A 17,361-nucleotide genomic window follows, 5' to 3' on the forward strand; every position below is an offset into this window, starting at 1 on the left:
AAACATAGCTAGTGACTATATACCTTGGGGGAAATAAGAACTGAAGACGTCACCATTTTTCTCAGACAACATCTTTCTAAAGGTGCCATTGACTTTACCCTGGATGTTGATAACAACCAAAGAAATCCATAAATGCGAATAAAATAAATCTAATTAGTTTACAAATAAAGTTATGCATAACAAAATGAAATGACGCAGGGATAAAATATTGGACACACGAAGAAAGGAAGGTGTAGTTCGTAAGTGAAAGCCCAGACAGCAGCTGAAATCTCTCAGTAGTTCTTCAGAAACCCTCTGCCTTTCCTCAGTGTAAATGAACATCAGCTGCTTCAGTCCAACATCTACATTAGCAGGAGGATGAAGATGAAACCAGAGTGGACATTTCAGCAAGACAATGATCCAAATCACAGCCAAGGAGACTCTCAGATGCTTTCAGAGAAAGAAAATCAAGCTGAAGAATGGCCCAGCCAATCACCTGATCTCAATCCAATAGAAAATACAAACTAAAGCTCCGATCTGATAGACGAGAGCCACAGAAGCGTCAAGATTATGACACTCTGTTGAAGTCTGTGAAAAACTCACACCAGAGCAATGCATGTGACTTCATTTTCCATATGAGAGGCGTCTTTTAGCTGCTATCATTAAAAAAGCCTTTTATATAAAGTATTAAACACATTTCAGTAGTTCAGCACTTTCTCCTGTCATTTCATTGTTATTACACAGAACTCCTTTTCAGATTTTTTTGTTTTGTTTTATTTTTATGTGTGTATTGTTTGGGTTTTTACCGAAATCTGGTTCAATTCCATGTCAACAGCTCCTTTAGTAACATTATTCCCTGGAAAAAACATGACAATGTGTTCAATAATTATTTCCTTCACTGCATTTACCTTCTAAAATCAGTTAAAGCACAGGACTTGGGCAGACGTACACTCAATTCAGAATATTCATAAGTGCAACAGTGTATAAAATGCAAACAGGCTCTTTATTTTATTGAATGTGTACAATAATATGCAGGCCATAAAAGACAATGACTTTCAATACTGGACTTGCACTGACCTGATGCACGCAACAATTGCCGATAACATTCCCATAATGCATCTGCCCGCTCACAGTCCTGGATTAACATGCTGGAAGTTGCATGGCATTGTGTGTATTTGAGTATGAACAAACAATCTGACCAGTTCTGATGCAGTGATGAGGAAAATAAAAGCATGCGAACGTGCTCCATTGGCAAAGATCAGCTCAAAACGCATCCCAGAAGCTTTTTGAACGTTCCTCAGATGGCGGCACGGTGGCTTAGTGGTTAGCACTGTCACTTCACAACAAGAAGGTCGCTGGTTTGAGTCCCGGCTGGGTCAGTTGGCGTTTCTGTGTGGAGTTTGCATGTTCTCCCTGTGTTAGCAAGGGTTTCCTCCATGTGCTCCGGTTTCCCCCTACAAGTCCAAACACATGCGCTATAGGGGAACTGATTAACTAAATGGCCGTAGTGTATGAGTGTGAATGTGTGTATGGATGTTTCTCAGTACTGGGTTGTGGCTAGATCCACAGCATTAAACATATGCTGGAGTAGTTGGTGGTTCATTCCACTGTGGAGATCCCTGATGAATAAGGGACTAAGCTGAAGGATGCACTCTGGTCACATGAGAAGCATTAATGTGATGTCACACAGAGTACTGTACCTTTAAACGCTAAAACTAAACCATGTTCAAAGTCGGCTCTTCTGTGAGGAATGAATTCAGCAGCTTTTCAAGACTCGGTTCAGTCTTCATCTCCTCCTCTTGCTTGGTCTTGCTGCTTTTTCCGACTCTCGTCTTTATATATCCACACAGCAGCAGATAATCAGGAAAAGTCTGGATTAATGGTGACTTGATTAGCTTGGTTCCGATGGCTTGTTTAGCTCCACCTTCACGCCTTTTTCACCAGCACCTTCCCAAAAACAAAACCAAAACATTAGAGCTGCATTGTGTCTAATTCTGTTTAAGTGCTTCTGGATGAACAGCGCCATTGACATGATTACCTGTAAGATACTTTTCTTTCGCTCTGGCCCGCTCATCAGCATCAAAATACCACACGGTAATGGCATATCTACACACACACACACACACACACACACACACACACACAAAAAATTATGAGTTATAAAAGAAAAAGCTGCAACACTGTTCGTGTGTGTGTGTGTGTGTGTGCGTGTGCGTGTGCATGTGTCTGTCTGTGCATGTGTGTGTCTAAGTGTCGGATCATGTCTGTGTGTGTGTGTGTCTGCATATTTGTATGTGTTTGAGTGAGTGTCGAACCATGTTTGTGTGTGTGTGTGTGCGTGTGTGTGTGTGTGTGTGTGTGTGTGTGTGTGTGTGTGTGTCTGTGCATGCGTGTCTGCATGTATGTTTCTATCTATGTGTGTGTGTGTGTGTGCGTGCACATGCATTGTGTTTGTGTGTGTCTGCATGTGTGTTCATCTGTGTGTGTGTGTGTCTGCATTTGTGCAAATGTGTGTCTGTGTGTGTGTGTTTGTGTTTGTGTGTGTGTGTGTGTGTGTGTGTGTGTGTGTGTGCGTGCACATGCATTGTGTTTGTGTGTGTCTGCATGTGTGTTCATCTGTGTGTGTGTCTGCATTTGTGCAAATGTGTGTCTCTGTGTGTGTGTGTGTGTGTGTGTGTGTGTGCGTGTGTGTGTGTGTGTGTGTGTGTGTGCGTGCACATGCATTGTGTTTGTGTGTGTCTGCATGTGTGTTCATCTGTGTGTGTGTCTGCATTTGTGCAAATGTGTGTCTGTGTGTGTGTGTGTGCGTGCGTGCGTGCATGTGTGTGTGTGTCTGTGCATATTTGTGCGCATGTGTGTATCTGTGCATATGTCTGTTTGTGTGTGTCTGCCTGCATGTGTCTTTGTGTCTATGTGTTTCTGCATATGTGTGTTTTTATCTGTGTGTACATGTGTTTGTGTGTGTATGTGTGTGTGTGTGTGTGTGTGTGTGTGTGTGTGTGTGTCTGTGCATATTTGTGTGCATGTGTGTATCTGTGCATATCTCTGTTTGTGTGTGTCTGCCTGCATGTGTCTGTGTGTCTATGTGTTTCTGCATATGTGTATTTTATCTGTGTGTACATGTGTTTGTGTGTGTGTGTGTGCGTTTGCATTTGTGTGTAGTGGGTGTGTGTTTGTGTGTGCGCTTCAGAAATGGTGACCTTGTAGAATACGCAGGCTGGACCTCATGAGGGTTTCGTCTGTCAGACCAGAATAAAAGCAAACGGTCGAATTTGGGTTCGATGTCCGCAAACTGAGCTTTACCTTCGGGGAATATCCGCAGCATTCCCCCGTGCTCCTGCACACACACAAAACAACCCAGATCAAGCAGAGAGTAACGTTTGGAGACAACTTCGAGAAGTTCACTAGCCTTAGTTTAAAAATATATAGCATATAGGTATGTTTCTAGCATTGTTTAGCAGACTGCTAACATGATTAACACACTTCTAACATTTCAAATCATTGCTAGCATGTTCTGTCACACATAGATATATACACTAGATATCGCATATGGACGCTGAGCATACATCAATAGCGCCACCATATTTGTACAGTGCTCCCAGGACTAAAGTCATTCAGCCGCACTAGTCAAGACTAAAGCCAGCGTGAAGATGCTGGACTTTAGCGCTGTGTACGGGTGTAGTAATGAGCAAACTAATAAAACAAAGCACAAAGGCAGAACATTTCATAGTTAAGATTTAATTTTTTTAGTTTTTGTATGTTACGAACTTTTGTGCTAAATAAGTAACATTATTGATGATAATACAGACACTTACTGCATTGACCATAAAGAAAAGTCTCACACAGAATTCTAGGCTTATGCTAGTTTTGTTGAATAAAATCAGCAGACAATGTAAATGAGACAACAAGACGCTGTGGTGCCAGCAACTTGTGTTATTGTCGGCTAAGTGAACGAATCGTTCATAACGGAGCATAGATATTTATGCTAGATGTCGCCTATGCTATTGTCTATTGGAAGGAATGGGTCAATAGAGCTGCCATTTTAGTACAGGGTAGCGCTCCATTCAAATGAATCTGGGACCAAGGTGCAGTGAAGGACTGTGGCCATCCGGAGCTGGAGATGTATACACATATACTCATATATCTATGATCGGGAGATTTCCCGGTGGTCAGTATGCAAATATTTATTACATTATGAAAATGATAATTTTACATCACTTTTCTACATCGATGGATACCCTACTGAAAAAAACAACCTAAACCAGCCTAGGTTGGGGTTTAGAGGGGTTTTGGCCACTGTCAGGCTGGTTTCCAGCCATTTCCAGCCTGGTTTTAGCTGGTCAGGCTGGGAGATGACTAGCTAAAACCAGCTTGACTAGCCTAGCCAGGCTGGGAACCCACCCAAAACCAGCTATGTCCAGCTTAAACCAGGCTGGTTAAGCTGGTTTTAGCTGGTCATTTTCCAGCCCGACCAGCTAAAACCAGGCTGGAAATGGCTGGAAACCTGCCTGGAAGTGGCCAAAACCCATCTAAAACCATGCTGGTCAACCAGCCTAGGCTGGTTTAAGCCGTTTTTTTTAGTAGGGTGAGTGACCGCATGGGCATTGCAGATAAAGAGTGTGTGTTTGTGTGCATGAAAATGTATTGTCCACCCTCCCTACTGAATTTGATCTAATCCATGTCCAGAAACACACACAGGGGCTTCCTGTATTCACTTCTCATTCTAACAGAGGGAGCGATTCGTTTGTGAATGAATCTCTGTTATGAACGACTCGTTCACTTAGCCGACAATAATACAAGTTCCTGGCACCGCAGCGTCTTGTTGTCATATTTCACTTACATTGTTTGCTGATTTTATTCAACAAAACTAGCATTAGCCATGATGTTGCATTGTTAGCTTGACTGAGCACATTGTTAACAAGGTTAGCATGTTCACTAACAGGATTTCATTCATTTTCCTTTGGCTTAGTCCCTTTATTCATCAGGAGTCACCACAGCGGAATGAACTACCAACTATTCCAGTGTATGTTTTACACAGTCGATGCCCCTCCAGGCGCAAACCAGCACTGGGAAACACCCATACACACTCATTCACACACGCACACTCATTGTGTTTGGACTGTGGGGCAAACCGGAGCACCCAGAGGAAACCTTCGCCAACTCAGGGAGAACATGCAAATTTTTGCATTCTTCACCTCTTCTTGCAGTGAGGCAACAGTGCTAACCACTGAGCCACTGGGTCGCCCCTCTAACATGGTTTAACACTGCTAACTTGTTTTTTAGCATACAAGTAGCATGTTTATAGCATGATGCAACGCTGCTAATGATTTAGCGCACAGTTAACATTCTAACACATTGTTAGCATGTTTTAGCTCACTCATTGCATTGGTTCATTACAGATGTAGCATGTTTCTATAATAATTTTATTATAATTTAGCTAATTTTTAACATATTTTGGCATGTTATTATCATGCACAATGCTAGCACGTTTATATTAGGTTTCTAACATGTTTCTAGTATAAAATAACACACAGCTAACGTTACATTATTTAGTTAATCAATTCCCCTTTAGCGCATGTTTTTGGGCTGTGGGGGAAACCAGAGCACCCGGAGGAACCAGCCGGGACTTGAAACAGCGACCTTTTTGCTGTAAGGCCACAGTGCTAACCACTGAGCCACCGTGTCACCTATCACTTTAATATATTGTTTAAAAAATTGTTGGGTTTTAGCTAACTAATAAGAGGAGGATGTTTAACAAGGACGTACTATTTATTTTCTAGAATTTCTCATTTATTAATCAGAATTGACCAACAACTTCTAAAATGGCTTCTACACCTTTCTGTTTTCCACATAAAACATCTTCCAGTTTCCTGATGCTGTTATTAAATGAGTGTTATATCAAGCTATCGTGACTACTGACAATACAGTGGAGTCAGCAGTGCGTGACTGGAGCTTTTCTTAGTGATAATGATGAATTCCATTAGCACAAATAACAGAGGCACACAAACAATGAGAGGGCAGATCTGGAGGAGGTCAGGGTAGGAAACGGCAGCAGAGCGAGGCCTTCCTGAACCGGCATAAGAGGGGAAAAAAGACCTCAAGCTGGATAAAAATATGTATATGAGACATCTCTGAGTGTGCAAAAATTAATTAACCTTTTACACATACCACACACTCAAACACACGCATGTTGTACAGATACAGTTGAGGGCAAAATTATGAGCCCTCCTGTCAAATGATTATTCTTTTTAAAGTATTTCCCAAATGATGTTTTTATTTCGGCTAGAATAAAAGTAGTTTTTAATTTTTTAAAAGCCACTTTAAGCAATATTTGTTTTGGATTGTCTACAGAATAAACCACTGTTATACAATAACTTGCCTAATTACCCTTACCTGCCTAGTTAACCTAATTAACCTAGTTAAGCCTTTAAATGTCACTTTAAGCTGTATAGAAGTGTCTTGAAGAATATCTAGTCAAATATTATTTACTGTCATCATGGCAAAGATAAAACAAATCAGTTATTAGAAATGAGTTATTAAAACTATTATGATTAGAAATGTGTTGAAAATAATCTTCTCTCCGTTAAACAAAAACATTTGAATTTAACGGGAGGGCGAATAGTACGGAAGCGTAGCCTTTTAGAAGTATATCTATTTACTCCGCGCTGCAAGTGTTTGACCCGTACGGCACCTCAGAGTCTTTAATCCTGCTGCCATTGGCCAGATAGAGCCGAGTCATCCTCGTTGTTGCTCTCGCGACAAAAACAACGAGTGGACATGACAACATCACGGTGACAGCATTAAATACAGAGACTTATAACTATTACTTTAATACGTTTGTGCCAAATAATGGGTTTTATATCTGTATCGCGATCGCGAATGAATCTTTTTAACCGGATCTTCTAAGTGAACCGGTTGAACTAGTTCACCTAATCGAACTGAATCATTTGAAACGATTCGTGTCTCCAATAAGCACTCGTCCACAAACTACTTACTTTTTAACAAGCCTAATACCCCACTCTAGCTCTAAATAATCCAATATATACTCTGATTCAGTTATTAGAACAGTAACGTAACACTGAGATCAAATTGAGAAGCGGTTAACCAATAAAACAGTGCATGCGTGATTCAGTGAACGGAACACAAACAGTATATGACAGCCTGCTGTGACTGAACTAAACTTCAACAACTGCAGCACGGATAAACCGAGGGGTTAAATGAGAGGATCTGGTGAAAAAAACATAAGTTTATTTCATAACAGAGAATCGTAATGGAATTTAAATAAGTGAATCGTGCTTCAGTTGGGTTGCAAAACTTTACTTTCATGGATCATGGGGATGTTTTAACTGACTGAAATTACTATTGTTGACTATATAATTTTAATATGTTGAGTCCTAACATCCGCGGTAAATATCTGAACTTCCCATCACTACTGTGTATCTAACCCCAGAAGCAGCCTTGCACACATATTGAACAGTATTTAGGCCCGCTATCTTGTGGGCTGTTGTATTTGATTTTGAGGATGGGTAGATGGTAGTGTTCATGTGTCCTCTGAATACAGGTATCAAAAAATGTATGGCTGAGTTTTTATTATACAATGTTTATTCCGATGGTTTTAAATCTTGCACCTAACAAATATATATTTAGAAAAAAAAAACTAAAACGAACACTGAAACTAATAAAAACTAAACTAAAACTAAGCAATTTCAAAATATAGAAAGTAATAGAAACTAGTAAATCTGCCTCTAAAACTAATTAAAACTAACTGAATTTGAAAACAAAAGGTCAAAACGAAATAGAAACTAAAACTTATGAAAAATACATACACTACGGCCAATTTAGTTAATCAATTCTCCTATAGCGCATGTGTTTGGACTGTAAGGGGAAATCAGGAGGAAACCCATGCCAACACGGGGAGAACATGCAAACTCCACACAGAAATGCGAACTGACCCAGCCGTGACTCAAACCAGCAACCTACTTGCTGTGAGGCAACAGTGCTAACCACTGAGCCACCGTGTCACCATTTTTATTTTAATTTTAATGAAATTATTATTTATTATAATTATTTCTTTTTATTTGCAACATGGGACTTTGATCTGTACTCCAACAAACTCAGAAACTTTTATTGACATTTTTAATATATTGATTTATTGTCTGGGTTGGTGTTGTCTGATTTATTGTCTGGGTTGGCAAATGCCTGGTAAACTGCCACTATTTTCTGTGATTTTTACAGCATTTATTTGGTATCATTTGTTATGCAAAATATTATTTCAAATTACTCAAATGTCCAATAAAAGTCACTTTGTTAAACTGTAGAGATGAATTTTCAACATCAAAAGTCGACAAAGCAGAGATCAACATCCCACAATGCAATTCACAACTGTAAAAACAATAATTAAAAATCTTGCGAATGATGAAATACAGAACTTGTAAGTGACTGTCGCTTTAAATTGAAATTCACATGCCTCCCGCCCTTTTTTATAAAGCTGGTTTATACTTCTGGTCAAATGATCAGCGTGACCCACGGCGCCTGCCTTGCGTGTAGTCGTGCATTTACACTTCTGCATGCTGTTTGTGTTGCTCTGCAATAACACTTCCCAAACACTAGCTGGCAGCAGGTTTTCATGTTTCTCTGTGTCGAGTTTCTTCAAGCATGTTTTGTTTTTTTCTGAACGCTGCCTTAGTGTACAAACTTGCTCATTCAGAGGTGGGAATCGGCGGACGTGCAACAACTTTAATCATAAGGTGAACACAAAACAAAAGTTTCCATCTGGAGCTCTGTCACGGGACTCGACACTTGCTCCATCGGGCTCGTGGCTCTCAGCACTGCCCACACAGCTACCAAACGGACTAATCACAGAGATTAGTGTAGTTAAATTTTTTGAGAGGTCGGCGTCAGCCACGGCGAAGGGTATGCAACCACTCAAAGGCTGCACTGGACAACACGTGTGCGATTGATGCAGAAGTATAGATCAGCCTTCAGTCAATGACTTTATCTTCAGCAGGTCAAAACTCTAATGGCTTCCGGCTGCTTCTCACTCAGGGCTGTTTATGCTAATGAGGGAGAGATCCTCTCTGTAAATATGCTACACTTTATGTTTATATTTGACGTTCAGTGTCAGTAACCCAGCATTTACCTTTACTTGCATTGCTTTTTGAGAGAAAAAAAAGCATTCTGATGCCAGATGTCAGATTTATCTCAAAAGTCTTTTTAATACTACACTGTAAAAAATGCAGGGTTCATGTTGTCCAAACACAAATCCATTAAGTTAACTGAACACTTTTAATGAGGATTAAACATAAAACATTTAAGTTGTCTCAATGAAATCTCAAGAATTGTGTTGTTTCTGCTCATTTTAAGTAGTTTGAACAAGCAAATTGTATTGTTTTTGAGAGTAGATTTTTAGAAAAACACTAAAAAGTGTCATTTAAATTTAACCCAATAATAAAAAAATTAACCCAGTGTTGGGTTTGTCCATATTTGACTACAACCCAGCGTTATTAACGCTCCAAAAATAACTTTTTCTGCTTGTTTAAACTACTTATTTAAAACAATACGAATCTTCCCTTGTTTCTGAATCTACTTAAATTTGTAAAAAAATGATTAAGTTAACTTAATAAATTTGTGTTGGGGAAACATGAAGGAATTGTGTAGAACCCAGCATTTTTTACAGTGTAGAGTGTAGGCATGAAATAAAACTATAATGCAATCAGAGAGTAAAACAAACATATGAAGAATCTGTGAATAGTTTTACAGTATTAGTGCATTAATCACATGACTGATGGTTTCTGCCTTTGACTGAGTCTCGTGCTCCATTTTTATGACTCTCTAAGCTGTTTCAGTAACTCTCCTGCTGGTTTTCTCTGGAGATTACAATCTCAGAGGTTAATGGGATTAGACTGAAATGAAGCACGACCGGCACGTATGCAGAAGCCATTCATGACCGTCTCTGAAAACGGCATGCTTTAAAAATGCCAACAAAATCTTTCAGTCAGAACTTTAGAATATTGAGCAAACATTGAACATTGGAGACTTTTTCAACTTTAACCCTCACGATGATGCATTCATAATTGTCTGGTTTTTCAGAATGCAATGCAAATAAATATGGTGTGTATATATATATATATATATATATATATATATATATATATATATATATATATATATATATATATATATATATATATATATATATATATATATATATATATTATTTATTTATTTATTTTTTTATTTATTATTTTTTTTACTTTTATCTAACTGAAAATACACTCACCAGCCCTTTATTAGGTACACTTTACTAGTACCCAGTTGGACCCCCTCTTAGCCTTCAGAACTGCCTTAATCTTTTGTGGCATATTGACATGATCACGCAGTTGCTGCAGATTTGGCATTCATTCGCATTCATAATGCAAATCTCCCGTTCCACCACATCCCAAAGGTGCTCTATTGGATTTAGATCTGGTGACTGTGGAAGCCATTTGAGGACAGTGAACTCAGTCCTGATGGCTACTATCCTGCTGGAAGTAGCCATCAGTAGATGGGTACACAGTGCTCATAAAGGGATGGACATGGTCAGCAACAATACTCAGGTAGGCTGTGGCGTTGACACCATGCTTAATTGGTACTAATGAACCCAAAGTGTGCCAAGAAAATATCCCCCACACCATTACACCACCACCACCAGCCTGAACCGTTGATACAAGGCAGGATGGATCCATGCTTTCATGTTGTTGACGCCAAATTCTGACCCGACCATCCGAATGTGGCAGCGGAAATGGAGACTCATCAGACCAGGCAACATTTCTCCAATCTTCTATTGTCCAGTTTTGGTGAGCCTGTGTGAATTGTAGCCTCAGTTTCCTGTTCTTAGCTGACAGGAGTGGCACCCGGTGTGGTTTTCTACTGCTGTAGCCCATCTGTCTCAAAGTTGGACGTGTTGTGTGTTCAGAGATGATCTTCTGCAGGCCTCAGTTGTAACGAGTGCTTATTTGAGTTACTGTTGCCTTTCTATCAGCTGGAACCAGTCTGGCCATTCTCCTCGAACCTCTGGCATCAACAAGGCATTTGTGCCCACAGAACTGCCGCTCACTTGATAATTTCTCTTTTTTAGACCATTCTCTGTAAACCCTAGAGATGGTTGTGCGTGAAAATCCCAGTAGATCAGCAGTTTCTGAAATGCTCAGACCAGCCCGTTTGGCACCAACAACCATGCCACGTTCAAAGTCACTTAAATCCCCTTTCTTCCCTATTCTGATGCTCAGTTTGAACTGCAGCAGATCATCTTGACCATTCTATTTCCACCTGGAAAAACTCATCCGAGGCCTCCAGAGATTGTGCAGCGCCATTGATGCAATCCAAGACCTGTGAAGAAATGATGCCAAGGTCTCCATAATCCTGGACCAGGCCAAGTGGTGGTCATGGAGTTGTAGAGTGCTTGAGATGAGTCTCCGCATTGATCCTGTGGGCCAGCCTGATCACCCGCCGGTGACCTACTCACACCTGCAGTTCTCCACGATGGACGTCCAGCGTTCTCCAGCCTTCAGCACCTAGACTCCAGCTCCACACAGGAAGTTTGGGCAGAGGAGAAATGGTCGTGCCCAACTAAACCTGGTTTCTCTCAAGTTTTTTTTCCTTCACTTTCGTCAATTGGTGAACTTTGTTCCTCCACTGTCGCCACTGGCTTGCTTGGTTTGGTACTTGTGGAGCTGCGTATCGATGGATTACTCTTCAATGTTTGGACTCTCAACAGTGAATATTAAATTACACTGATCTAAACTAAACTGAACTTCAACACTGAAATCTGGACTTTACTAGAACTTCTATGTGAAGCTGCTTTGACACACTCTACATTGTAAAAGCTCTATAGAAATAAACATGAATTGAATTGATTTGAATGTCTACATGCCTAAATGCATTGAGTTGCTGCTTTGTGATTGACCGATTAGAAATTTGCATTAACGAGTAGTTGGACAGGTGTACCTAATAAAGTGGCCGGCGAATGTATATCTATATGTAAACATTTCAATGTAAAAAGATGATTTCTGAAAATTACTAAACAAAGCTCCAGTTTTAGTCAACTCCACATATAATGTTGCTGTTTTTTTGCAATTGTACTCAGTGCACAACATAAGAAACTTGATTTTTGTAAGTATATTTCATATCTCAGAACATGCAGAGTTCAATTGTAAAAATAAATGACCACTGTTTTTAGACTTTTCAGAAATCTTTTTATTACTCCATTTACTCCATTAGAATGAATGAAATTGATCTAAGGGAGGTGGCTCAGTGGTAAGCACTGTGGCGTCACCGCAAGAAGGTCGCTGGTTCAAGTCCCAGCTGGGTCAGTTGGCATTTCTTTGTGGAGTTTGCAAGTTCTCCCCATGTTGCCGTGGGTTTCCTCCAGGTGCTCTGGTTTCCCCCACAGTCCAAACACATGCGCTATAGGGGAATTGGGTAAACAAGAGTAACCGTAGTGTATGAGTATGTGTGTGTGTGTGTGTGTATGGGTGTTTCCCAGCATCCGCTGTGTAAAACATTTGCCGGAATAGTTGGCGGTTCATTCTGCTGTGGTGACCCCTGATAAATAAGGGACTAAGCTGAATGAAAATGAATGAATGAAATTGAACTAAAGACCTTTAAGTTTATAACAAACCATTAATGTAATAATTGTCAACCCTCCTGCTGTTTAACAGAACTATTTTCTCAACACATTTCTAAACATAATAGTTTTAATAACTCATTTCTAATAGCTGATTTCTTTTATCTTTGCCATGATGATAAATAATATTTGACTAGATATTTTTCAGGATACTAGTATTCAGCTTAAAGTGACATTTAAAGGCTTAATTAAGGTAATTAGGCAAATTAAATAATAATAAAAGACTGAAACGAATGTGTATTTTGAGCCTCATTCCCTTTTAATATTTTTTTGTGCAGCTCTTCCAGGTCATAACCTTAGAGCATTATGAGGGTTAAATAACATCAGAGATTTCTTGCATACCTTGGCATCCCAATTCTTATTAAGATAATAAATGCTCGTGACGCATCTCCCATCGCCATTCGGGTTGTCCACATGGCGCACATAACCTGTGCCTTTACCCGGATAACATGCCACCATAGCCTGCCAGAAAACACAGAAAACACTCACAGTTCAGTGGGGTTGATATTATCACTTGTGTCATGATTCAATTCTATTGTAATTTAAAATAAATTAGAATATTCTTGGGAAATACTGCAATTTATAACCTTTTATCCAACTTCAAAAAGAGGTCCCCATAGGACAACTTTTGCAACGTCTGTTTTAACCCTCCTTTTGACTTTATGAAGCATTTAAATTTTTATTGGGGCCATCTAGTGAATGAATAATGCGCAGGTTAGTGTATACTCCATCAGCTGTTTTAGTTACTGTCAGCTTTGTGTTTTTGACTGTTTGGCGCCATCTTGTGTCTGAATAATGTGCAGGTTAGTGTATACTCCATCAGCTGTTTTAGTTAGTGTCAGCTTTGTGTTTTTGACTATTTGGCGCCATCTTGTGTCTGAATAATGTGCAGGTTAGTGTATACTCCATCAGCTGTTTTAGTTTCGGTCAGCTTTGTGTTTTTGACTGTTTGGCGCCATCTTGTGTCTGAATAATGCGCAGGTTAGTGTATACTCCATCAACTGTTTTAGTTACTGTCAGCTTTGTGTTCTTGACTGTTTGGCGCCATCTTGTGACTGAATAATGCACAGGTTAGTGTATACTCCATCAGCTGTTTTAGTTTCTGTCAGCTTTGTGTTTTTGACTGTTTGGCGCCATCTTGTGATTGAATAACTTGCAGGTTAGCGTATACTCCATCAGCTGTTTTAGTTAGTGTCAGCTTTGTGTTTTTGACTGTTTGGCGCCATCTTGTGTCTGAATAATGCGCAGGTTAGTGTATACTCCATCAACTGTTTTAGTTACTGTCAGCTTTGTGTTCTTGACTGTTTGGCGCCATCTTGTGTCTGAATAATGCTCAGGTTAGTGTATACTCCATCAGCTGTTTTAGTTTCTGTCTGCTTTGTGTTTTTGACTGTTTGGCGCCATCTTGTGTCTGAATAATGTGCAGGTTAGTGTATACTCCATCAGCTGTTTTAGTTTCTGTCAGCTTTGTGTTTTTGACTGTTTGGCGCCATCTTGTGTCTGAATAATGTGCAGGTTAGTGTATACTCCATCAGCTGTTTTAGTTTCTGTCAGCTTTGTGTTTTTGACTGTTTGGCGCCATCTTGTGTCTGAATAATAATGCATCTGCCGTTATCAGCTCTGTCAGATTTGCATTTAATTAAAGAATTATTAAACTATTATGGTTCAGAACATAGTTTTGTAAGTTTTTTTTTTTTTTATAATTTGTGGCAAGTAGCCGTATGACAAGCGGAATAAAGTACATAAAGTACAGTAAAGTACAAAGTACAATAAACCTGTTTTTACAATAAACCGGCTTTATTCTAAGATAACAACCTCGTGGATGTACTTTATATCTATTTGAAACCTTATTGTAAAGTGTGACCAAAAATAATGTATAAAAATGACAGAGTTTTAAAAAAATTGTGTCTCTTTTAATGCCTTCAGTTTGACGTGTCAGAGGGAACATGCAGAGAGAGATGTTTGTCAGCCCAAATCAGCAATATCTCACATCAGAAATGAACAAGTTCTTCCACATTCAGGAACTCAGCGGCTTTAATGAACACAAACATGAGATCTGATGCTCATTTGCCAAAAATCACCACCTTCTGGAATGAAAACAAACTTCTCCATTTCCTTCACTTTCACTCTTATGTCTTGTTTACAGTATGGGAGGATTTAAGGTCAAGTGAACATTAATAAGACAGCTTTTTGTTCTTTTGGACAGGCAGCAATCAAATATTCTTAAGTAAATCACAAGTGAAAACAGTTGACAGAAACGTGTATTTATTTTCTCAAACACTTTATGATTTTAAATTATTCATGCTGTAGTTTAACATGTAATTTTATATAAATGTTTAATGAATTTTTAGGTATTAGTTTTAATTATAGGATAATTCATAAATAGTTTTAATAATATAAAATAAAATAAAAGTTCTGTCGAATTCTGTTGTTTTAAATCTTTAGTTAATTTTTTTATCGATCGGTTTGGTAAATTTTTGGGTAAATGCAATAAAATATTTTGTTCTCTATAAGCTTAAAATATTGTTTTATAAAAATGTAAAATAATCAGTACATTCACATATATATATATATATATATATATATATATATATATATATATATATATATATATATATACATATAAAAATAAGCAAAAATGGTAAAAAAGCACAAAGGACACAAAATACTTTGCAACAAAAGTCTAACATGCTAAAAGAAGTTTATTAATTTTAATTTGATTTAAATACTGTGGAAATTATATTTATGATTAATCACATCTAAAATAAAAGTTCATATGTACAAACTATTTTGTATAGTGCATACTGTGTATATTTTGTGTATACAGTATAAATATAAGCATGACTATTGTATAAAATTATATATATATATATATATATATACAGTATATATACAGTATATATAACAGTAACTCAAATAAGCACTCGTTACAACCGAGGTCTGCAGGAGAGCATCTCTGAACACACAACACGTCCAACTTTGAGACAGATGGGCTACAGCAGCAGAAGACCACACCGGGTGCCACTCCTGTCAGCTAAGAACAGGAAACTGAGGCTACAATTCACACAGGCTCACCAAAACTGGACAATAGAAGATTGGAGAAACGTTGCCTGGTCTGATGAGTCTCCATTTCTGCTGCAACATTCGGATGGTCGGGTCAGAATTTGGAGTCAACAACATGAAAGCATGGATCCATCCTGCCTTGCATCAGCGGTTCAATTCAATTCATCTTTATTTCTGTAGCGCTTTTACAATGTAGATTGTGTCGAAGCATCTTCACAAAGCAGGTTCAGGCACACTTCGGGTCCATTTGTAAATGAGCAAACAATTGAGCGTGGTGTCAAGCCACAGCCTACTTGAGTATTTTTGTTGACCATGGCAATCCCTTTATGACCATACCCGCCCCCCAAGACCCCCCACCCACCCTTAGCTTTTTGGTATAGACTTCGGTATAGTATTGCATTGCAACGGCTGCCCAAAACCCAGTGCATAGTACAGTTACTTAGCTGTGTTATTCAGACACCTCACCCCCGACACCTAGACATCTTAACCACCCCACCACCCTGTCTCCCAGATTTTCAGAGACAAATGTTGGTATGTTTATGACCACAGTGTCTCCATCTTCTGATGGCTATTTCCAGCAGGATAATGCACCATGTCATAAAGCGTGAATCATCTCAGACTGGTTTCTTGAACATGACAATGAGTTCACTGTACTTAAATGGCCTCCACAGTCACCAGAGCTCAATCCAATAGAGCACCTTTGGGATGTGGTGGAACGGGAGATTGGGCGTCATGGATGTGCAGCCAACAAATCTGCAGCAACTGCGTGATGCTATCATGTCAATATGGAGCAAAATCTCTTTGGAATATTTCCTGTAGCTTGTTGAATTTATGCCATGAAGAATTAAGGCAGTTCTGAAGGCAAAAGGGGGTCCAACCTGGTACTAGTAGGGTGTACCTATTAAAGTGGCCGGTGAGTGCATCTATATACTGTATATAATTTTTTTTTATATTTTATTTTGTAAAAGATCTGTACCTCTTTCCAGATAAAAACTGTTGTTAAAAACAGTTTTTGCACAAAACTATTCCATGTGTTCACGTATCTCTTTTACTGTTTAGATGTGTGTCTGTGAGGCAGATTTCTGCAGAAACACACTGAATCCTCTGGACTATTTCCTGAGCGTCACAGCGGTTTGTGTTTTAACCCTGACGGAGAGACTCAAACCTGCAGAGATGAACTGATGTGACCCGCGGGCGACGGCTGGACGACTGCCAGAGGAAGCCTGTTTTAATGACTCTGCTACGTGCCGAGCGTGAGTGAAGACTTCAGGAGGATAAACACGCCTGGAGAAAGTGTGAGGTCTAAAAAGAGCAGCACACCAGACATTGCCTTTTTTAAAACTAAAATTACTAGCATTTTTTATTTAATACAGTTAAAGTCAAAATTATTATTATTATTATTTTTTCTTCAAACGATGTTTAAGATTTGAAAAATATTTGATTTGATTTAGATTCAGGAAATTTTCACAGTATGTCTGATAATATTTTTTCTTCTGGAGAAAGTCTTATTTGTTTTATTTCAGCTAGAATAAAAGCAGTTTTTAATTTTTTTTTTATCATTTTAAGGTCAATATTATTAGCCCCTTTAGCAATATTTGTTTTGAAAGTCTACGGAACAAACCACTGTTATACAATGACTTTCCTAATTACCCTAA

General features: G+C 38.8%; 1 protein-coding gene across 2 annotated transcripts in view; it reads right to left on the bottom strand.

Moving 5' to 3' along the window:
- Window positions 1–709: 709 nt before the first annotated feature.
- egln1a (egl-9 family hypoxia-inducible factor 1a) overlaps window positions 710–17,361 on the bottom strand; it is a 38,291-nt gene continuing 21,639 nt past the window's right edge. The window contains exons 2-5 of one of the 2 annotated variants that reach the window (XM_056470807.1): window positions 12,986–13,105; window positions 3,180–3,316; window positions 2,018–2,085; window positions 711–1,926 (exon numbers count right to left, since the gene is read on the bottom strand). In XM_056470807.1, the coding sequence (XP_056326782.1) occupies window positions 1,871–1,926; window positions 2,018–2,085; window positions 3,180–3,316; window positions 12,986–13,105 (381 nt within the window). In that variant the 3' untranslated portion in view covers window positions 711–1,870. Of the gene's footprint in view, window positions 1,927–2,017; window positions 2,086–3,179; window positions 3,317–12,985; window positions 13,106–17,361 lie in introns of both variants that reach the window. The other variant, XM_056470808.1, reaches the window with a different exon arrangement.

This window comes from Danio aesculapii, chromosome 13 (genome assembly GCF_903798145.1).
Source record: "Danio aesculapii chromosome 13, fDanAes4.1, whole genome shotgun sequence".
Lineage (NCBI taxonomy): Eukaryota > Metazoa > Chordata > Actinopteri > Cypriniformes > Danionidae > Danio > Danio aesculapii.